The sequence below is a fragment of the Camelus bactrianus genome, chromosome 16 (assembly GCF_048773025.1).
Source record: "Camelus bactrianus isolate YW-2024 breed Bactrian camel chromosome 16, ASM4877302v1, whole genome shotgun sequence".
Classification (NCBI taxonomy): Eukaryota; Metazoa; Chordata; class Mammalia; order Artiodactyla; family Camelidae; genus Camelus; species Camelus bactrianus.
Window position 1 is genome coordinate 13,385,366 of NC_133554.1, and position 23,733 is coordinate 13,409,098.

Genomic DNA, 23,733 nt, shown 5'->3' on the forward strand with positions numbered 1-23,733 from the left:
AATTTTTTTTTTTTAAGAATTTCTGATTTCCTAGTTTTTGATTCATTTTGTCTGAGTTTTAATATTTTCTGGGAATCTCGATTTTACATTAGTAGTTGGGAGAATTTTTTGTAAACCTCTCTAGAACTATGATCATGTCTTAATGGTCTTTGAACATGTGTTGTCAGGTACATTGGCAGTTCGTTGTATGTATGTGTGTGTATTTACATATGTATTTATGTATGTGTATGTATGTTTAATAAATGTGTTTCAGGATTTCAATCTTTTGTTGGATATTTTCATCCAAGTGTGTTAGAGACTCAATTTCAGAAAGATCCAAGCTAAGTTTCATAATCTTTTGCTGTTTGCTCTTATTCCGTTCTATTCACAATCTATCTGTTCTTCCTAAAATCTCTCTCTCTCTCTCTTTTTTTTTTTTTTTTTTTTTTTGGTTATTAGAGATACTGGGATTGAACCCAGAACTTTGTGCATGCTAAGCACACACTCTACCACTGAGCTATATACTCCACCCCTCTAAAATCCCATTTTTATTAATTAACAGAATCACCATTTTCCCATTCAGCCACACTGAAACTTTAGGGTTTGTGCCACATAATAAGAGATAGAAATGTAACTGAGGCCTGAGCCCTGCCTTGAGGAGATCGTATTTTATTTATGCAAAATGTTACTACATAATTGCAGTCTATGTTAGTGCTTCTCAAATGTGAGGCGTTTTGCCCCCAAGGAAATGTTTGTCTATGTTTGGAGACATTTTTTATTGTCACCATTAGGAGTTGCTACTGGCATCTACTGGGTAAAAGCCAGAGATGCTGCTAAACATCCTACAATGTACAGGACAACCTCCCACAGCAAAGAATTGTTCAGTCCAAAACATCTGTAGTGCTGAGAAACTCTGGCCCATGAGATGAGTGTTTCTGTGGATGTTCTGAATAGAGAGCTGAGTAGTGATGGGATGCCTGGGGGAGTTTTGACACTTGTGCTGCAGAGTGGAGTTTCATAATATTAATATAAATAGTAACGACTGTTTTTTTTAATGATCAGAATATGCCACACATTATTTTTAGCATATTGCCTATTATTGTCATACTGTCCTGTCAATTTTACTAGTTAGTGCTTTCCCATTTTACAGATGAAAAAAATTGAATCTCATATTTAACCAGCTCAGCTTCTTTGATAAGTGCCTGAAAAAAAAAAGACTATATATTTTAGAGCAGTTTTAGGTTCATAGCAAAATTGAGAGGAAGGTACAGAGAGGTCCCATGTACTTCTTGCCTCCACAAGCCCTCAGCCTCCCTACTGTCAACATTCCACATCAGAGTGGTAGATTGTTAGAATCAGTGACCCTACTCTGACACGTCTTTATCACTTAAAGTCCTCGACTTACATGAGAGTTCACTTTTGGTGTTGTACATTCTATGGGTTTTGACAGATGTATGATGACATGTACCCACTATTACAGCATCATTCAGAATGCTCTCACTGCCCTAAATATCCTCTGTCCTCTGCATATGCCCTGCTCTAAAAATCTTCTGTACTCCCTCCCCTGGCAAACCCTGATCTTTTTACTGTTCCTGTAGTTTTACCTTTCTAGAATGCCAGGGAGTTGGAATCATATGATATGATTCCATACAGTTGCTCTTCTAGCTTCTTTCACTTAGTAATATGCATTTAAGTTTCCCTCATGTCTTTTCCTGTGTTGATAGCTCACTTGTTTTTAGTGCTGGCTAATACTCCATTGTCTGGAGGTGCTGCAGTTTATTTATGACAGATAAGTTTTCAAAAATTAAGATACAGCATACATACCATAGTCTAGATCCCAAGCCTATGGTTTGATGATTGTGTGTTTAAAAGTTAATATAAGTATGTAGGTGTGTGTAAGCACACATAAGTGAAACTGCCATTGAGAACAAAATGTGGAGCATTTTTCTTACCAAGTCAGTATTTACTCCCCCCTCCCCGCCAGTAAGGCAGTCATGATTCTGACTGTAGCTTAGCTTTGCCTCACATTGAATTTCATATAGAGGTACACAGGATGTGCTGCTTTGTGTCTGTCTTTCTTACTGTGTCTTTTTTAGATTCATCCATGTTGTTGCATTTTGCAGTACTTTATATTTTTAATTTTTTTCCCATTACTTTGTTTTATTCCAAGGATTGACTATATCACAGTTTCTTTGTTTTTCTGTTTTTTAAGCTGTTCTCCTTTTGATGAGCATTTGTGTGTCTGGCTTTTGGCCATAGTGAATAAAGCTCCTGTGAACATAATTGTAGATATATGTACTTTATTTCTGGTTACAAACCTAGGAGTAGAATTGGATTAGGCATGTATTTAACTTTATTAGAAATTACCTGGAGTTTTCCAAAGAGGTTATACCATTACGCACTTCCATCCACGACATCTCAGAGTTCTAGTTGCTCCATTTCCTGCTACCTTTGGTGTTATCAGTTATTTTTTATCATCTTATCAATCTTACAAGTTTGTATGATATCTCTTTTACAGAAGAAAAACCTTAGGCTTTTTTGATATAATCATTTTCTCTTTGGTTAGATAGCTGTTGCAAAACTATCTTCAATCAACAGATTATATCAGGATAGGTTTACAATACCAGTAAAACATGACAAAGTCATTCTTTTAAAAGTGAAAAAAGCTATAAGCCAAAATTGGCTTATCTGTAGCGCGGTTTTCTCTCTTTCCCTTTTCTATTGGACATGTATTCGGCACGGAATGAAATAACGAGTTCAAGGGAATCCAGTTCGTGTGTCTGAGTGATTACGAAGTGTTTATGACAGCTGCTAGGCTGACACTCTCTGTAATGGTGTTACATTGACTTCTGAACACCTTCCAGTCTGCCTCTAGGCGTGTGTGTCTGTGTAGTCTGAGTGGTTTTACATTAACATCTACCCTGAGTAAGATCTTTTGACTACAGAAGTGTTACTTGCAAATGGAAGATACCATTAGGGCTGCTTCAAAGCTCTGGAATGGTATTTGGTTTGGTGGTGCTTTAGTAACGGCTGGGGTTTTGAAGTGTAATGTCTAAATCTGCGTTGCATAACCGGAGGAACGTGTGACCTTAAACTGCTTTTCTTTGATCTTCCTTTCAAAAATCAGGCTGAGGGGAAAAGGTTATAGTTGCCTTAAAATATTCCGCTCTATGTGTGTAAAAATTTGGAAGTATGAAGATATGATTACAAGTTCCGTTCATTATTTATGTTCTGCGGTTTTCATATTGTTCTTGAAACTCACTTCCTTCTTGCCTCAAGTTTTGTATTTTGAATTTAGTGTCAAGACCAAAATACTGACTTGGTTGCCGTCTGCTTTATGTGGTTAGCAAATATCTGTTCTATAAGTTGTTAGTCCTCACAAATATGCGTTTTAGGTGGTTTTTGTGGTTTACATTTTTTTTTCTTGATGGCATACAGAGTAGGTTACAGAGATACTGACACTCTGACATTAACTGAATCATTTGTGGTTAGCTAGGCAAAAATAAAACAAAAAACTTATCCCCTTCTTTCTCCTACTTTTAGGAGCTTTCAAAAGAATTACTTTTTACCATTAGGAGTGCTTTCCTCAAACTGTGCTATCTTGAGTTTTTGAAATTGTTGGAGCAGAACTACAGCACATAAAATAACCCCCTGGCAGTGACTGTGACTTGTTCAAGAAAAAAGGCCTGAGTTTAAAAACTGTTCTTGAATACAGTTTATTAATAGGAGATTCTGATGCCTCTTTGATCTGGTCATTTTAAGGGAGTAGTTTTCTTTGTTTCCTTATGTCTGAAATGAAAATATATCATCAGATTGGCGACTCCAGAGAGAGCTTGCTTTGTAGTTATGATAACCACTCACGTGGCGAGGTGCCATTCTTCTGTTGCTTAGGAACTGAATACTTTAGAATAAGATGACACCTCCCCGTCCTTCACCTATCTCTCTTTTTTTATATTTTTATCCTGTCTATAAAAATTGTATAGATGCATATATATTTACCTTTTCTCCCTAATTAAAAAAATTATTGTCACTTTGTAAGTTAAACTGTCACGAAAGTCTCCTTTTTAAAGAATTTCATCAGTTCATTTCTGTTGTCTATATGATTACTTAACGTGAAAGTTAGCGAAGTGTAACTTACATACTTATTTATTTAAGTAGACCGAATGAGGCTTTTGTGTTGCTTTAGGAACTGAATTCTTTAGTATAAGACCTTATCATGGTGAGAGGGTAATAGCTCAGTGGTAGAGCCCGTGCTAAGCATGCCTGAGGTCCTGGGTTCAATTCCTAGTACCTCCATTAGGGAAAAAAAAAAAGGCTGTCTGTCCCTTCATCCTGTATTTTTGCCTTTTATCCGTATTTTTTGGGGGGTGGGCGGTTATCAAGGAGGGTTAAAATGTATTTATGAAATTTTCACTTTTTCCATATATATGTAAGTAAACATTAACAGACTTTTTAAAGCAGATTTAGGTTTACTTAAAAATTGAGCAGACCCCTGCCTCCCCAGCCTTCCCCCGCGAGCGGACGCGGCAGCGCCTCTGTCTCGCGTTTTAAAATCCCCCCCCATTCCCCTTCCTTTTTTTTTTTTTTTTTGCCCTCTTTCCTCTTCCTCCCCCACCCTCCTTTTCTCCCTTCCCCTCCCTTTCACCATTTCCCCTCGGAGGCGCTTCCCACGGGCAGGGGCAGAGCCGGCCTCACCCCCCACCTCTCCCCGGCCCGCGCCGCCGATGGCGAGAGGGAACCCTGTCCCCACCCGGGCACAAGCGGCGGCGGCCTCAGGTCCAGGGGCGTCACGGAACTAATTCGCTGCCCGACCCGCCGGCCGCAGCTGTGCGTCCCGCGCCCGCGCCCTCCGGCCCCGGTCCCCCTCTTCTCCTTCCTCATGCGGCCCCATCCTCGTCCCGTGCGCCCCTCTGCTGCGCGCTGAGGAAAGTGAGGTGGTAACGGGCCCCCGGATGACCCCGCATCACCTCTGGGAGTCCTACAGCTCTGCCGGGGAGGAGGAGGAGGAGGAAGAGGAGAAGAAGGTAGCTACATCAAGTGGGTGGCAGGAAGATCCAAAGGATATCATGAAGTTTCCAGGGCCTTTGGAAAACCAGAGACTGTCTTTCCTGTTGGGAAAGGCAGTCTCTAGGGAAGCAGGTGAATGTGCCAAAAGTGCCTACAAATCAGAATGTTTCTCCATCCCAGAGAGATGAAGTGATTCAGTGGCTGGCCAAACTCAAGTACCAATTCAGTCTTTACCCAGAAACATATGCACTGGCTAGTAGTCTTTTGCACAGATTCTTAACTACTGTAAAGGCCCACCCAAAACACTTGAGTTGTAGTGCAATCAGCTGTTTTTTCCTGGCTGCCAAGACTGTTGAGGAGGATGAGAGAATTCCAGTACTGAAGGTGTTGGCAAGAGATAGTTTCTGTGGATGTTCTTGATCTGAAATTCTGAGGATGGAGAGAATTATTCTGGATAAGCTGAACTGGGATCTTCACACAGCCACACCACTGGATTTTCTTCACATTTTCCATGCCATTGCAGTGTCAACTAGGCCTCAGTTACTTTTTAGTTTGCCCAAACTGAGCTCATCTCAACATTTGGCTGTCCTCACCAAGCAACTACTTCACTGTATGGCCTGCAACCAACTTCTGCAATTCAAAGGATCCATGCTTGCTCTGGCCATGATTAGTCTGGAAATTGAGAAACTCATTCCTGATTGGCTTGCTCTTAGAATTGAACTGCTTCAGAAAGCACAGATGGATAGCTCCCAGCTGACCCGCTGTCGGGAGCCATGGCACATCACCTTTCTACTCTGCAGTCCTCCCTGCCTCTAAATTCCGTTTATGTCTACTGTTCCCTCAAGCATGCCCTGGTGACCAGTGACAAAGGAGTGTTCAGATTACATCCCTCCTCTGCCCCAGGCCCAGATTTCTCCAAGGACAACAGCAAACCAGAAGTGCCAGTCAGAGGTCCAGCAGCCTTCTACCATCATCTCCCAGCTCGAATGGGTGCAAGCATACCTCTGCTGAATGCAAAGTAGAGGAAATGAAAGTGAATGCCTTCTACGATGAGATCAAATGGCTCTGTAATGAAGATAATGCTTCAGAAAATGTGCGTTCTGTGTATGGCACTGATTTATCAAGGCAAGAGGGACATGCTTCCCCTTGTCCACCTTTGCAGCCTGTTTCTGTCATGTAGCTTCAAGTGTTACCTTCAAGTGCAAACTAAGGTAGACTACTGCTCTGGGAATGGGAACATGGAAAACCAGGAGAGGCTATAGAAAGGTGTATACCTTATCAGGCTGATTTGAAATGAGCCAGAAAAAAAAAATTTATTTGTATGGCTAATTATAATTCAACATTATTTAAGCACATAAAGACCAAAAACAGTGTAAAATTCAAGATTGAAAAATTTTTTTAACTAAAAAATTTGTTTGTAGTGTGTCAGTTCCACCCTTTTCTCTGCTTAAATGTGATGTAGATTACCCTGTGTCAGAAATTCAGTATTTTTTTTTTTAAGTTGCAGAATTCCTAGCTAGCAAACCCTGTCCCAGAATCCTGATTTAATTTTCATCTTGCTTTTACTTGCTGCTGCTTTGAATACTTACTGAATTTTATGCATGTTGATCTTCTCCTGACTTCCACTGATGAGGAAACCCTCAAAATTTTTTTAGCAATTTAGTGAACAAATTATTTGTGTAACAGCCCTGTTTAATCCATGATTCAAATTCAAATTAATCTGGAAAAGGTACTTCAGAATTGCCTTATGAATGAGAAGAAGTTATAAAAAAGGACTCCCCATTACCATGTTGATTTGTTTGTCTCCTTTCAATTTCTAGAGTTTGGAAACAAAATTATTTTCATTTTTGTTTATTTTAAATTGAAGCTTAAAAGTGGCATGTGATTAGGACACTTAGATTTGTTGAAAGCATTTTTGACATTCGTATAAAGGAATTTGATAAAGTTAATATATCCTGGTGTCACCAAAGAAATATGTTCTGTAACAGCTGAAATTGATTTTTTTTTTTTGGATAACTGATCAATTCACTCATTTATAATCAGTAGGAGAGACTGACTAGATGTTGGGGCAGCTCTATGGTTTGGATCTGTAGTATGTAATTACTGAATTCAGTGCCCTAGTTTTATGTTAAGCTATTAGGATTTTCTCGAAAAAGTTAATACCCCTGCCTCCCCAGTCTACCTATATTTCTTCATGACTTAGGGATCCTGAGCTCCCTGTGCAGTCTGAAGAAGGTATTGCAGTCAGAACCATGTACTGATGATAAAAGCCTCTGGTAGCAATAAAGCTTGTCCTTAACCTTAAAAAAAAATTGAGCAGAACAAAGCACAGAGCTCTTTTTAAGAACTTCATTTCAGTTACGTCTCTATGATTGGTACATGTGAAACAATTAGAAAAGATTGATAACTACATTTGTTAATTTACGTGAGCTGTTTTTATATCACTGATGGTAAGATAACTGTTTGCAGGTAAAAACATTATATAAACACAGAAAGGTTGGAATGACTGGGGGATATTTGCCAGAGAGAGTGGCAACTGCTTGGATCGTGAGCCAGAGTGTGAGGACTAATGTGTTAAGAGCTGCTGCCCAGATGAGGTGCTGTTGGCCCCCTTGGTAGTTGTCCTTTTCTTGGGCGCTGAAAAGCTTAGGAAGTAATTCACCAGTGGGTTCCAGAATGAGTTGTACCAGAATGTGTGTCATGACATGGTATTATCACAAATTTTCAGGTATTAAGTATTAACATGTTTTGAAAACAGTAGGGCAAGGGGAAATTGTGTTAAGTACCATTAAGATTGAATAATGAGGCCAAAATAGACTTAGTCATTTATTTATCAGTACATTAATTCAACTAGCGTCTTCTTGATTTAACTCTCTCTTGAGTGCCAACTATGTGTTACATATTTTAAATCACACAGTTGCTTTGTTAGATATGTCACTGCTGTTATTTTAAGGACAAACTCAGATTTAGCAAATTTGTATGGTTAATAAACACAAGTCCAATTTATTTTCTGCTATAATAAACTGTTGGAATCATTGATGTTGTTGATGGGTGATCTTTGTAACTGATGACCTGGCGTATTGTACATACTTGGCAATGTTGCCATAGGCCATGATTTTGGGAAAAGAGTAAAATGTCCAGGCTCCCACCTCTTGGCTGCTTTTACTGTGTTAGATTTCCTAGGTGGAACCAGAGGCATTACTTGTCTGGAGAACTCAGACGTGAAAGATATCTTTGAAAGTTAGGATGTGCTTAAGATAAACAAGAGGAATTCTTTTTCTGATGTCTTTCATGTCTAGTGGCTTGGTCCTTTAATCTGTATTTCCAGTCTAAAACTGATCTACTGTGTATGATATAGCCATTTTGAAAAATAGGTAAATTAATGCTCTTTTTAATTAATTTATTTTAGAGATTAAAGCTTGTTAAAGTATTGATCAGGAAGAACTACTAGTCATATCTTTTGTTTTTGAACTGCTTGAGTAATAGGAGAAAGATAATTTTTGTATGTTTCCTATCTTTAAAAGGGACTAAATTTGCTTTGACTGTTTTTGTATGAATTGTTACAAATTAACATTTTTTGACTTCAAGGGATATCATTTTGTTATAACTCAACCATCATACCTTAGTAAAGGGGAGAGATTGTTCATTACTGGATTTGGAATTAAGATATGAATTCAGTTAGGTACAGAAAGCTCTACTTTTTTTTTTCCTTTTTCAATTTTATTAGATGGGATTATCACAGTCCAACTGCACATACACATTATATTGCATGTAAATACATATATACAGTACACTGCACCAGAAAGCTCTACTTTTTTCCAGAGCTGCTGCAATGAGTTCTCGAATCTCGTTCATATTCTGTATTGTTCATCAAACCTAGTGCTGGAAATCGAGGACCCTTCAGGACAGAAGTCTTACATCATGTGCCCTGATAGAGGACCACTGTGATAAAGGTTGTTTATATACTCAGTTTGAGGCAGCATTGCTTTTCCAAAGGAGACTGATTTATGCATTTCATCACTGTGCATAATAGATTTAAATCCATCATTTCTTAGAATCAGGCAACTGTGTTGGGCAAGAGTATTAGACTATTCATAACTAAATTCCAATAAGCATATGAAAGGGTTGTTCAAGCAACCTCCTTAGTGATAAAGAAAATGCAGATTAAAACCACAGTGAGAATCCCACTGAATGCTTACCAGAATGGCAGACACTAATTGTTGGTGAGGATGTGGAGCAGGTAGAGAACTCTGTTAACTCTGGTAAATTGGTACAATCACGATAGAAAACTTTTTTGTTAAAATCTACAAAATATGCACATATTCATAATACAAAAGCAATTCCACTAGTAAATACCCCAAAGACGTACTTAAATAAGTTCACTAAACGATATGTGTAAGAATGTTCATAGCAATATTCTTTATGACATTATATTAAAAATAATAAAAACCATGACACTCACATGGACACATCAAAATGAACACATCATAGATTTTATTTAACTTTATTAATGAGATGTTAAGTAAGTTGTCATCGCTGATTCAAAGGAGAATCTGAAAAACCCATATAGGCAATTAGGAATGCTGAAATGGACTTGTTAAGAGATGCAAACCTACCTAATATTTTATTGAGACTAAAAGGTACTGCCTGGAATCATCTTTTTTACAAGTGGAATTCTGTTGTATCTCTGCCAGACAATTCATTTGCATTTCTGTGGACAAGATTCGATTGCATTACTATCAGTTTCTACACCTTGCAGTATTGTGAAATAGTCCAGTCAAGACAAAGGTCCAGATCCTTACAGAATCAAATAACCTCAAAGGGTCCACTAGACAACTCTTGGTAATCCATTGAAAGATTACACAGTAATCTTTTTCCCATGTGAAAGTTTTTTTGTTTTTGTTATTTTTCCTGACATCTTAAGAGCCAAAAACGAAAACAACCCAGAAATTCATCAACAGTAGAATGGATAAATTGTAGTATTTTCATATAGTGGAAATCAATATAGCAACAGAAATAAAAAACTGCCATCATGTGCAACAATATGGATGAACTGCACAGGCGTGTAATGTGTGAAAGAAGCTATTCACAAGAGAGTGCACGATATGGGATGCCATTTACCTAAAACTGAACAAGTAAAACTTATGTAAAGCTTTAAGTCAAGATAGTGTTTATGGTTATTCTTGAGTTGGGTTTGTGAACGGAATGGGGTGTGGAGGGAGCTCTGAGTATCCATAATGTTCTATTTCTTGATGTCTGTGCTGGTAACAGAGGTATATTATCATTGAACATTCATCAAGCTGTACATATACCTTAGATTATGTATTATTTCTCTGTCTGTTATCTTTCAATAAAGTATGCTGAAAAGAATCAATTGCAGACCACAATTTCTCCATGTGACCAGTGTCTAAAAGGGAAGTTGAGGCTGTAAATATGTACTCTTGTCCGAACTGTATGTCGCTGTAGAGCATTGTTATTGTCCTTTGTATTTGATTGAGTTTTAGTTTTGCAGTCAGATGCCTTTGAAAAGTTATCAGGGTTTGAGAAACAAGTTGGGTCGTGAGGGCTGGATGAACTTCATATGTTTTTAGATTTCTCTAAAAGCAGTTATAGAGCGCTCCCACAACTGTTACAGCCTTTTCTCTCTGTGTATGATTGTCTCGCTGTTATAATTTCCTTTTGCCTTAGACTGAGTTGTGAGATTCTAAACTTGTACTCCCCCACCCCCCTTTTTGGTTTGGTATGTAATTTGCATATTTTCACCATGCGAAAGCTATTTTCTATGGTTGGAAAAGATTTTTTTCCTGCAGTGTGAACAAATCATTCTTTGTTCTCCTTATTGTGCCTCCAAACTGGTACGTCCGGTTTATGCTCCAAACAACAAAAGTCTGTCATCAGAAATTAAAATGCCAGTAAGAACAAAGGCAGAGACCCATGAGGAGCTATTGGAGAGGTTTCCTCCCTGTTTGCTCCTCTCCCCAAGTTACCGCAGTTGCCAGGAAGTTGGAACGTTGCTTGGTACACTCCTTCCTTGTAGTTCTACCCTTGCATTTATTATTATTGTTGGTTTAAAAGTGGACTTAGAGCTCCTGGTAATTCTTGTCAGGATCAATAAAACCGGCATCTCTGAGATTCTTTGCCATTTTCAGTGAGCTCTTTTAAAGAAACCTGAAAATCACTTTGAAAGCCTTAAAAAAACTTGATCAGTTTTGACACTCATTTATTTGTGAGCAAAATTACCAGTGAACGTACTGTATAAAATTATTAGAGGCAATTGAAAATGGCAGCTAATGTGGAGCCCGGGAGGACATATCCACCCTCTCTGTGTCCTACCTAAAATGTGCACATCTTCTCTGTACGCACTGTGTTAGCACTGTCTCTGTTTTGAAACCATATTTCAATAAAGAGTTTGCTTATGCTATTTGGAGAGTTCTCTCTGGGAAGTTTGACATTGTAACTCACTTTGGATATTCAGAATCATGCTTCTAACAAATCTTGATTTTGACCTATTCACAAACATCTATAAGTAGTGATAATGTCTCTCCCCCACTTCCCTTATAAGTAAAGATTCTAGGACCTTAAAACTGAGAGGAAATGAAGGATGGGTGATGAGTGTGGGGATGTATTTTGTAATCAGTCCTAATGTTTTTTCTTACCTGTTGCTGTCCATTTGAAGAGGGATTTAGAGTAAAGCTTAGGACAGAATAGGGCATTTAGGTTTGTTTTGAAAGCCGTTATGCTCAAAAGCATGTTGTGTTCACATTGCAAAATGTTTTTGTATGTCGAAGTGAGCTTTTGTGTATTAAATCCAGTGATAACAAACGTTTATCATATTGTGACTATGCCAAGCTAGGTCTGTTTTATTCTTTATTGTTTAGTGTAATTTAGTATAGCAACTCAGTTAAATATGGTGACTTTTTTTTTTTTTTTAACTTTAAGGCTTTTTTTTGGTAGGACCAAAAGCTAAATGCTAGGTTTGTGGCATATGGAAATAATAGTAGAGAGCAGTGGATTTTGTGTTAGAATACTATGATTTGTTATAGGTATAAACTTTACCTGTGAGAAGTGGTTTTCATTACTCTGAATTATAGTTTCAAGGCAAGTTCTACAGTATTGTTTTATAATTTACTTTTCGTTTTATTGTTAACAAAAATAGTATATATAAACTGAAGTTATTTATCCATTGCCCAACTACAATTTATTTTCAAAAGGTAAATGACCTGGTAGCTTTCATGGTGATAGCCAATACTGCATCCTAATGTAATTGGATTACATTAGCGCTATACCTTTCAGTGAAAGTATGCTTAAAATCAAAGAGATGGCAATATTTAGATTTTAGATAATGTAATCAGTGCTTTGGGTGGGAGATTTAACCAAATGACCCTTTAAGGCTTTTTCTAAATTTAAAATTCTGTTCTTTAAGAGTAAAATGGAGACTTAAGAGCTGCAATATATAACGGCTGTGGTTTTTCATTTAGAAAGTTCATGTTTACAAAGGAATTTGTAGAGAGGTAAATTCTTACGGTTTGCTGTCCTGAGTTCGCAGCCTTTGTGTGTTCAAGTGGTGGTAGGTGGTGCTATTGTTGCATAGTTAGTGGGAAGAGCCTAGCTCTCCTCCTGTCTTCTGTATCCCAAGTGTTACAGAGGGATTTGGCATTGTGGCTAATAAATAGATTTTAATAATTGTTATAAGAAAAATGAATATGATGGCTCTTTGGGCGTTACCACAATTTAACAGTTATAAGAAACAAGAATATTTACAGTTTGCAGCTCTTAAATTCAGAAAGAAGAGACGTTGGAGATCTAAAAAGTAGTTAATCTCAGTCAGCTCTGCAGATTTATAGTTTAATATTGGAAGATTTATAAGACTTTTATTTCATAATATATACAATGTTGATATTTTAAACTGCTTGTTTGGCAGGCCTATTAAAAAAAATACCATCAGCATATTTCCTTTGAATGTTTGTTGTTATTACATCTGTTATAAGTTCTTGGGTATTTAGAACTAGTTTTATAATGTTTGCCATTTTCTGTATCTGATGTTACATATTCCATCAAACATTCGACATTTATGAAAATGTATTAGAAACTACATTACCACTTATAAGTAGTCTAGAAAGCCTTTCTTACCTAATTCTAATTTAATCTGTTCAATATTTCAGTTAGCAGCAAACTGTTCTCTTGAACCACTAATTTTGAAAAGCAGTTGTTTTCATACTTGATACATGTATTTAGTATATCTCTTTTACTTTTGGATTAATAGAATACAATTCTCTTTGTATTTGAGGAGCAAATCTGATACAACTCAAAATGAACGGACGTTGATACAGTGTTTGATCTATGTGTATAATAAGTTGGGAGGGTATAGCTCAAGTGATAGAGCACATGCTTACACAAGGTCCTGTGTTCAATCCCCAGTCCCTCCTCCAAAAATAAATAAACCTAATTACCCCCCCAAAAAAAACCCCTCCAAATATTTAAAAAGGAAAATAAGCAATATAGGTTTGTAGATAAGTGATTTACTCAAGGTGGTTAACAACAACTATGGGTTGCAGAACCATAATTGGTAGCTAAAATATTCCCCTTCCACTTCAGTGTTCTTTGCAGCATATTGTATTTTTTCTTATTTATGATATGTTTGCAAAAGTTAGTACAACATTTAAGTTCTACTTTTCAGGAAGCTAAGAATATTTATCTTTTTTTAAGTGGAAAATTGAATACTAATTAAAAAAATCATAGTTGCTTTACTCTAAATGGAAGGCAGTCCTATAGGAACTGAGCAGACAGCATAGATTATTAAAGATAAAAGATCATTTATTCAATTCACACCAAGCATGTGCTCCTATAACTTTCTAAAAATATTTATAATTTAAGATACTGATATGCTTAACGTATTCGATCAGCCATAACATGTGCTAGTGTGTATACATATATTACATTTCAGACAAAAAATTATGATAAAACTTTAGGAGATCTTGTTTTCGTATTATAACGTTCTGACCTGCATTTTCATTTACTGAATTTTTTTTCTGTCTTCTTCCTGCAGATCAGTGGGGAAGCACAGGAACTCTTTTCTGTTCGACATGGCCCAATTCGAGCCGCTAGAATCTTGCCTGCTCCACAGTTTGGTGAGTGTAGCCCTTAAGAAGAAACAAATCATTCAGAAAGAGGTTTCTCTTTTATTGGTCTTGGACTACAGACAGCAAGAATGATAACTAAGTCTGTGTTCCTCCAAGTGTCCATCCCCCTCCCCTCCCTCCAAGATAAACTCTTAGTTCTGTCAGTTGAGATGGAAATAGGTAATCTTAACCAATTCAATATGGCCATTCACTTTCTGCTGTGGTTTTGATTTATCTTCCTCCTCTTTGATCTCCATTTAGCCCCTGACTTTGCTGGCTCTTTCTTGAAGCCCTCTTCTCTCTTGGTTTTCATGGCACGGCTCTTCCCAGATCCCTTCCTTGCTGACTGTGCCGCTTTTGTTATGCTTCTGGTTTAGCTTTCTTCCGTGGCCATTCCCCACGCCTCTGTTGTTCTCAGCGTCTTTGCTGTCTCAGTTCTCCTGACCGCCTTGGAGAGCTTGGTTTTCACCATTATCTTGGCTGTAGGTGAATCGGCTGTCTGTACTGCCAGCTATGTCACAAGTACGGCTTCAGGCTTTTGACCTTGGATCTCCGCTTTGCTCACTGAAATGTCTTCATGTTGCGTTTAAATATTGTGTGTTTTTTATTAAAAAAAAAAAAAAAAAGTCAGATATATGCTTAAACTACTCTTATTTGGGAGCCTAAATAATTCCCAATTCTTTAACGATCTGAGCCTTTTAAAGGTTGGTACTTTCTCCTTAACTTGCTTGTGTTCACTCAGTAATGTTTTTGCAGGTGCACTAAAAACAATCTTATTAATATCACTTGCATATTTAAAAAAGAGGATATTAAAATATTTTAATTCTATTATATTTTTAATGTTTATCCAGAAGTTGTGAAATCTCCCTTATACTACTTCTTTTTGCAGTTAGTTCTCTAAGTTGGTGAGAATGATGCTTATTAAAGCTTACTACCATGTGCATTGAGCACTTATCATGTGCATAAGTAATGTTAGGGATTCATTTAGTGATTAAATCTGCCTTTTATTGAATTGGGAAGAATGGTGGTAATGAGGCAATGATACTCTGCAGTCAGGTGGAGATTTTCATTGTTATTCAACTATGTGGCATATACAGAGCTCAGCTCTGTCTCTCCTTTAAACTCATTCACTGTTTCCTGTTGCATTTGTGTTTTGAAAGTTTCGACAAAGAAGATTGTAGAACATTCTTTTCTGATAGGTTTTTGGAATAGTCAGCTTTCTTCTTTGGATGGTTGGAATCAAGAAGAACTTCATTGCTAAAGGACTCTGCTGTGTATTTGTACCTTTTATATGTAATTCACAGAGGCAGATTTTTCTCCCTACATTTCATTTATGAAGTTCTTCTCTTTATACTAATTACTAGTGTTCAACTTTTCTCAACTTTTTTTACTTTGGGCAGAAATACCTCATGAGAGAATATAAAGCTTTAAAACTTAATATTGCTAGTCGACTTTGGGTATGTTTAATTTACTTCGTTTAATTAAAAGAAATTTTTCTCCATCCACCATAATATACTTTTAAATACAATATAATATACTTTCAACATGCTTTTTTAAGAATTAAAATATAATTTCACAAAGCTTAATGTTCTATTATGACTTGCAAAAATTACATGTGTTGCTTTTATTGTGTCTTAATTTTTCAGGTTTGTTTTCATCAAAGTTATACATGCCGCTGATCACATAAAAACTTATAATGGAAAATAGAATACCCCATTTCTTTCTTTGGCCCATTTTGGTTTTGTACTCATTTTGGTGGAATTAGTCCTTTAGTAGCTTCCTGAAAAAGGATGTGTGGTGTGTTTTGTTTGTCCGAAGATGTCTATCTTTCTTAATTCTTGATGGCTAATTTGGCTGGGTAACACATACTTGTTTGTAAATAATGGTACTTCAGGAATTTCAAAGTATTGATCTGATGTTATAGTTGAAACCGGTTTGATACCCTTTTCTTTGTATATGGCTTGTTTTTCCTTCTGAGAGCTAATAGATTGTTGGCTTTGTTCCCAGTGTTCTGAAACTTTTCACTGTTGTTTCTTGATCACACATTGTCCTGGGCCCCTTCAGTGTGGAAATGCAAGTAATATAGTTTTGAGAAAATTCCTTAAACTTTTTTTTTTGTTTTTGAAGATTTCTTCTCCTAAGTTTTTCATGTTCTCTCTTTCTGGTACTTGTATTGTTTGGCTGTTAAAGCCCACTAGAATGATTAATTAGAAAAATAATTTCATTCCCATTCTTTTTGGGAGAGGATCTCAATATGGATTATTAACTCTTCTTGAATAATTCTTTTCTTGAATAGTTCAATTTTTTATATCCTCACCTTCATGTGCCTGTTTCTTTCTTTCCTTCCTTCCTTCCTTCCTTTCCTCTTTCTTCCTTTCCTTCCTTCCTTTCCTTCCTTCCTTCCCTTTCTTCCTTTCCTTCCTTCCTTCCTTCCTTCCTTTCCTCTTTCTTCCTTTCCTTCCTTCCCTTCCTTCCTTTCCTTCCTTCCTTCCTTCCTTCCTTCCTTCCTTCCTTCCTTCCTTCCTTCCTTCCTTCCCTCCCTCCCTCCCTCCCTCCCTCCTTCGAATTAATAAGTAATTAATAAGAGCTGTTGCATACCAGACTTATTAACTCTTTTGTGTACTGATTCCCTTACAGTGTATATTTCCAACATCATTTTGGGCCATCTCCGGTGTTCCCTATCTTGCCTGTATCCTCTCCCCAACAACACTCATTCTCTTGTGATAGTTTTACTGAACTTCTTTCATTTCCTCAAGTGATCTGTCTGCTTTCTTCCAGGTCTCTTCCCTTGCTGTTTCCTCTCCTAGAGTACCCATGTCCTAACTCTCCTTGCACCTTATCCAGGGTCAGTAGTATGTGCTCCCATGGGACTTACTGGTTTTTATTTTAGTTGCTTATTTGCCACTTACTTGCTAAATTTGTAGGCTGTTTTCATATCTTAAGTACCTCACAGAGCACTTGATACAAGATGTTAATAAATACTTGATTATTGCTGCCTAGAATAATATTTACAAAGTTATGATCTGGAAGAAAAGCAAGGTCCCTTTCTGTAGGTGTTTGTGCAATCTGTCTCTTAACTAAAAGTGAAAAACTGAAGTATTTGGATGTCCTTTTATCTCACAGAGGGTCATCATTGTATTTAATGGGCATTTACCCATATTAGCACAGTTCTTGCTTCCCTATTTCTTCATGGTCACTAACAATAATTGATTACTTTCTTAATAAACCTATACCTGCTTTAGAATTTTTTTCACTTCAGTGTTTGAGAAAGCTGTGACCAATCAATTTGTATTCTCATATCAGTTAAAATCTTTCTTTTTAGAACTTAATTCCACGTGAAGTAAATTCTTATTCATTACTGTTAGTAGTAGTTTTTAGTGACTCAGTACCTCACGTGTGAAATAATATACAGCAATATGTATGATTTAATATATGTTAAAGTTTTTATATAATTAGAGACTTTGTGCTAATAGTGGTTATTTCCAAGGAGTGGGATCAGAGGACAGTTTCACTTTAATATGTTTTTAATTTCTTAAAATGAAGACTGTATAATTCTAATCAGTTAAATTGTTCATTATAAAAATTCAACGAATACTGAAAATTCACATGATCTTATGTTATCAGAGATAAACCCAGGTTAACTTTTAACTTTCCTTCTTTCTTTACTCAGATATCAAGCATGCATTAATAGCTTAGAATATGCATTTCCTACTTTTTTTCTCTTACTTTTTCACACATGCATAAAATTTACTTGTAGTATTATGTCCAGGGCCTGATTCAAGTTTTTTACATGTATTAATATGTCTTTGCTCAAAAATTTGTAGGTATCTAGGTTTTTTTTCAGTTTGTATTATGAACATCTTTCCATTTCAAAACTTGAATTTCTTTTAGCGTTGTTAAAAATTGTCATTCCATTGGATGAACATTTATATTAATTTTAACCTTTTTCCTATAACAGGCTATGTTGTTGTATACTTCTCCATGTGCACATTTTAAAAAATATATAGAATTATTTTTAGGATCACTTATAGAAGGGGAATTACTGAGTCAAAGAATGTATACATTTAAAATTTTGATAATTGTTGTAAAATTGCTTCTCAGAGAGTATGCTGTCATTTATATATGACACTTCCTTTTTTCCCGGTTCTGTCCTCTGTCATAGGTCTTTCAGTCTATGTCTGTGTGATGGAGAAAAACCCTCTTCATTTGCAATTTTTCTGTCTTTGAGTGCTAGGGAGAGTGGAAAAGTCTTCATATTTTTGCTGTTTATTCTAATAACACCATGTTTGTACTCTTTGCTCTTACTGATTTGAGCTTTTTACTAGACTTTTAGTGATAAATTATTATGGACATGTATCCTGTAGACTTCCTTTATAGTTTGCAACTTAACCTTGTTATTTGGTGGAATCTCTTGGTTTTTATGTTATGTCTTTAGTTTCATGCAAAGAACACCTTTGCCTATTTTACCATGTCTAAGTTTAAATCATGACTCTCCTTGAAAGTTGAATTAGAAGTTTTTTCTTCTCTAAACTTGTTTTCTTCTTCTTTTATAGCTTCATGATTTTTCCTTGCCAAGCTGTGATTTTCATAGTTTTTGGGGAAATTTCTCCTTTATTATGGTCTTTCCCCTAGTATAATGTATTCCTTTAAAGTCACAGGAACAGTGATTGCATTCTATGCAGAGCATTGCATAACGTGGAATAAAAATGGGTAGTGCCCCCCCCCCCCCCCCCGTGAATTATCCAATATTTTACAAAAGAGAAGCTAGGACTCTAATTTTGTTTGAAGTATGTATCAGTGACCAAGTGGGTAGCACTGTTTTTGACTCTAATAGAGCTTATAACTCTGTTAGGAATTATATTAGCTTTGTAGTTATGCTGTTTCCTTATTGCTTATGGAATAGACAATCATTTTGGCCTCTGACTTGAACCAGATTTCTTAGAAATGCAGATTCAATCTTAGTTGTTATCCTTAGGAGTCCAATATACTGAGTACCTGAACTTTCTCCCAATAAGAAGGTTTTTGAGCAAATTCTTATGAACTAGAAGGGCCTTTATTCTGAGAACAGAAGCTATAGTTTCCTCAAGACTCTACGAGCCAAATTTCTGGTACCCATCCAAAACACTGGGTAGCCAACTTGGCTTGTTTCTTCTAGATGATTTTGTTACTACTGACTGTTGGAAAGGTACTGTTATTTTTTGTTCTGCTATGCAGGCAGTTCACAATTTAACATCTTAAAATATTAAAAGGTTTAAAAAAAAACCCCTGAAGATCTAACCCATTTTTTTTTCCCTTACTGGAGCGTAAATGCCAAGTATTTTCTGAAGCTTGTAATACCGTAATCAGCCCACCCGTGCAGGTGAAATACCGATTGTTGCTGCTGTTTTATGATGTGAATGGCTTAAGTTATTTTCTAGAAACAAACATGAGTAGAACACCTTTAGAGCTGTTAGTCAGGTAAACTTTTCCTCATTTGCTGTTTTTGTTTGTTTGTACATTTTCAAATAGACTGCAATTCCTGTGTATTGAGTTTTTCATTATTTTTCTCAAGGTACAAACTACCTGTTTAATCATTTTCAAACAAGTTAAGTGGGATTTTTATCATGTTTAAAGAAGAGCTGTTTGAATTCATCAGTTGTATGAACTTAGATATTCTAATTAACTTCTCCAGACGAGTTTACCGTATTTTTTCTTTGCTGTAAAATTTTAATAACTATGATTAAACAAGTAAATCCTACAAACATGCACACACTCTCACAGTCTGTTCAGCCAAAATGCTAGCAACCTTCCAAAAGTAGGCCAGCTGACATTTGCATACAGTCATCACCAGTATTTTGCAAAGAGGAAACAGGCTTATCGACATTTTAAATGGCCAAACTATGAGATTTAGGGCTTCCCTAATGTTTTCTGCTCTAATTATTTCTCAGCTTGCTTGGCATATTTTTTCATTACACCTAGCCCTTATCATTTGGGGCCTTTTGCACTTGGGGTCATTTAGGTTTTTACAAAATTTTGCTAAGCTTGTGATTTAGGTAAATTATAACTCAGAAACATATTTTCTGTTCACTTCAAATTTCTTTAATGCTTTTGGACAGAGAAACAGTGTTTCTAGTGGAGAATGTTTTAGAAGTACTTTTTTAGTTTTTCATGATGTCATGGTATTGAATTAGAGAAGTTGATCTAAGAATATACACAGTTTGTACCTATTTGATTCCTGTAGTTAGGGACTTTTCCTACAAGGGCTATCGTGAGAGAGAAGTATACTGAACAGAAAAGAGAGGAAGTAAATTGATAAATGAAGTGTATAAAATTGCTTGATATTTCTCAGATGAAATTCTGGGTGGATTATATACCTTATCACCCCTTTGCCACTCTTCTGCAGGGTGAATACCACTAACCCTGTTTCACAGGTTAGGAGACTTAAAGCTGAGAGTGGTTAGGTGACAGACGTAAAGACATGTGGTTGTAAGTGATCAAGCTGGAATTTGAACTTATAAAGCTCACCCCAGTCGTTCAGGCTTCTGTGTCTCCTAGTATATGACTTTACCATTATTACAGAGAAACACTTTTTACCAAATCCAGGTGTTTCTAGGCTGTGTTGGATGGCAGAAATCAAACAGTTGTGTATTCACTGAAGCGTGTAAAAAGTGGCTCTGTTTCTCTACATCTTCGTCTGTTTTGAAGGTCCAGAGTATCTTCAATTATGTCTTCATTGTATCTGGAGTCCTTGGTTGTTTAGTCTTAGGGTGAAGAGCAATGAAAATAGCCAGTCCAGGGACCAATACATAGAAAGGTTGTTATCCTACCTAACTCCGTTTAAAATTTTAAGCTGTTGGGATAGTTTGTCCCAAAGACAGCTGTAGTCTATTCAAGTCACGTTCATCCTAAATTAAATCAATCCTTTAAAAGAAATGTTGGTTCCCTTTTACAGGACTTGGTATAAACTATTAAAAGTACATCAAAAGGGTTAGTGACAATATCTCGAATCAGATAAAAACAAAGGTGTAACATGAAGCAACTAAATTACATGTGAGCATAATGATTCTGACCCAAATAAACAGCCTTGTAATGGAGATACTGATTCTTATCAGTGCAGCTTAAATGTACTTTTCCTGTAGAGCCGTAAGGAAGATTGTAGGTGTCTTAGTGAATTGACCAAATTATGGTCTTGGAAACTGGTGTTTATTTATCATAACACATTCTTAGGTGTGAAAATGGAAAACTCATAATTTTCTAAATAAGTTATTCTAAAGTAAGCCTTTTAAAAGATTTATCTTTATTGAGAAATAATTTATGTACAATGAAACTCATCAATTTTAAGTTTACAATTTGATGAATTTTGCCAGATGGATATAGTTATGTAGCTACTACCACAATCAAAATATGAAGCCTTTCTGTTACTGTAAGAAGCCCCTTTTCTACTTCATACCCACTGAAACGGCTATATACAGAAGGGAGATAATAACTAGTGTTGGTGAGATGTGCACTAATTGGAACTCTTATCCGTGGCTTATGAGAATGTAAGATCATATAGCCACTGGAAAACAGCTTGGCAATTCCTTAAAATATTAAATAGGGAGTTGCCATATGACCCAGGGATTGTACTCCTAGGTGTGTAACCAATAAAAATGAAAACATACATCTACACAAAAACTTGTACATGAGTATTTATAGCAGCATTCGTCTTGGTAGCTAAAAAGTAGAAATAATCTAGATGTCTATCAACTGTTAATAAAATGTGGTATAATGATACAATGAAATATTACTTGGCCATAAAGAAATGAAATTCTGATAAATACTATAACATGATGAACCTTGAAAACGTTATGCTAACTAAAAGAAACCAGACACAAAAAGCCATACATTGTTGATTCCATTTATATGAAATATTTAGGACAGGTGAATAGTTTTTGCTTTATATATTTTGCTGCACTGTTACTGGGAGCAAAGACATTTAGGAGGGTAAAGCCTTCTGTATGAACTGATCTGTCTGTTGTTAATGAAATCCCTGGTAATGTTCCTTGCTCTGAAACCTACTTTTTCTGTTAGTAATATAGATACTCTTGCTTTCTTTTGACTAGTGTTGGCATGATACATCTTTTTGTTTTTAACCTTTGATTTTCTTTATATGTGAAATGCATTTCTTGTAAGCAACATATAATTGGGTCTTGCTTTTTTATCCACCATTTCATTCTGATTATAATTGTGTTTTAGACCATTTACATGTAATACGTGTATTACAGGATTTAAATCACAAAATGATTCCGCTTTATCTCCTGTATTGTATATGTTAACCATGTCCATTTGTTTTGTTTTTAGTGGTTCTTCATAGTGTATTTACAAATATATATCTTTTTTTAATTGTAGTATTGTTAGTTCACAGTGTTGTGTCAATACAATATATATCTTCAATTCATCACAGCCTACCTTCTAATAATATTATACCATTTCATAAATTATATAAAAATTTGAAAACATTCAACAGCAACAAAAAAAAAACAAACAACATGATTTAAAGATGGGCACAGGACTTGAATATAGATTTTTCCAAAGAAGATATACAAATGGCCCATAAGCACATAAAAAGATGCTCAACATTGTCATTAGGGAAATGCAAATCAAAACCACAGGGAGATACACTTCACACCCATTAGGATGGCTAGTATATTAAAAACAAAAAACCCACAAAAAATGAAGTTTTGGTAAGGATGTGAAGAAACTGAACCCAAGTGATTTGCTAGGTCGCCACTGTGGAAAGTGGTGTGCAGTTTCTTAAAAATAGTGGATTTGTGAAAATTTTTGGTTATTTATTTAAATATTAAAATAATGTAGAATATATAGATATATCTGTTTTAGTAGACTTTATATTTTAGAGCAGTTCTAGGCTCACAGAATAGAGACTAGAGAGTTCCATTTATTCCCCCAAATGAGAGTTCCTGTTGCTCCACATCCTCACCAGCATTTGATGTTGTCAGTGTTCTACTAGCTGAGTAATGCTATTTCTTTGTTTTCCCTAATAACATATGATGGGACACATTTTTTCATTTGCTTATTTGCCATCTATATGTCTTCTTTGGTGAGGATTCTGTCGGAAGATGTGCAGATGACCAACAGGCACATGAAAAGATGCTCAACATTGCTAATCATCAGAGAAATGGAAATCAAACCACAATGAGATACTACCTCTCTCCTCTCAGAATGGCTATCATCAAAAAGACCACAAATAACAAATGTTGGTGAGGATGTGGAGAAAAGATAACCCTGACACACTGTTGTTGGGAATGTAAATTGGTGCAGCCACTCTGGAAAATAGTATGGTGGTTTCCTAAAAACTAAAAATAGAGCTATCATATGACCCAGCAGTTCCACTCCTGGGTATATATCTGAAAAAAACAAAGACACTAATTTGAAGGGATACATGCACCCTAATGTTTATAGCAGCATTATTTACAATAGCCAAGATATGGAAGTAACCTAAGTGTCCATCAGCAGATGAATGGATAAAAGAAGATGTGGTGTGTATATACGCCCCCCCACGACACACACAATGGAATTCTACTCAGCCATAAAAAAGACTGAAATTTTCTATTTGCAACAACATGGTTGGACTGGGAAGGTATTGTGTTTA

The 23,733-nt window shown here is 36.1% G+C and overlaps 1 protein-coding gene and 1 pseudogene across 22 annotated transcripts in view; both read left to right on the plus strand.

The window, feature by feature from the left end:
* The window catches only part of BCAS3 (BCAS3 microtubule associated cell migration factor), a 482,829-nt gene that overhangs the window by 32,387 nt on the left and 426,709 nt on the right, over nt 1-23,733 (plus strand). For all 22 annotated transcript variants that reach the window (XM_074342661.1, XM_074342657.1, XM_074342669.1 and 19 more), the window contains exon 6: nt 14,033-14,114. In XM_074342661.1, the coding sequence (XP_074198762.1) occupies nt 14,033-14,114 (82 nt within the window). The remainder of the gene's footprint in view (nt 1-14,032; nt 14,115-23,733) is intronic.
* On the plus strand, nt 4,036-11,041 carry LOC105065836 (cyclin-I pseudogene; annotated as a pseudogene).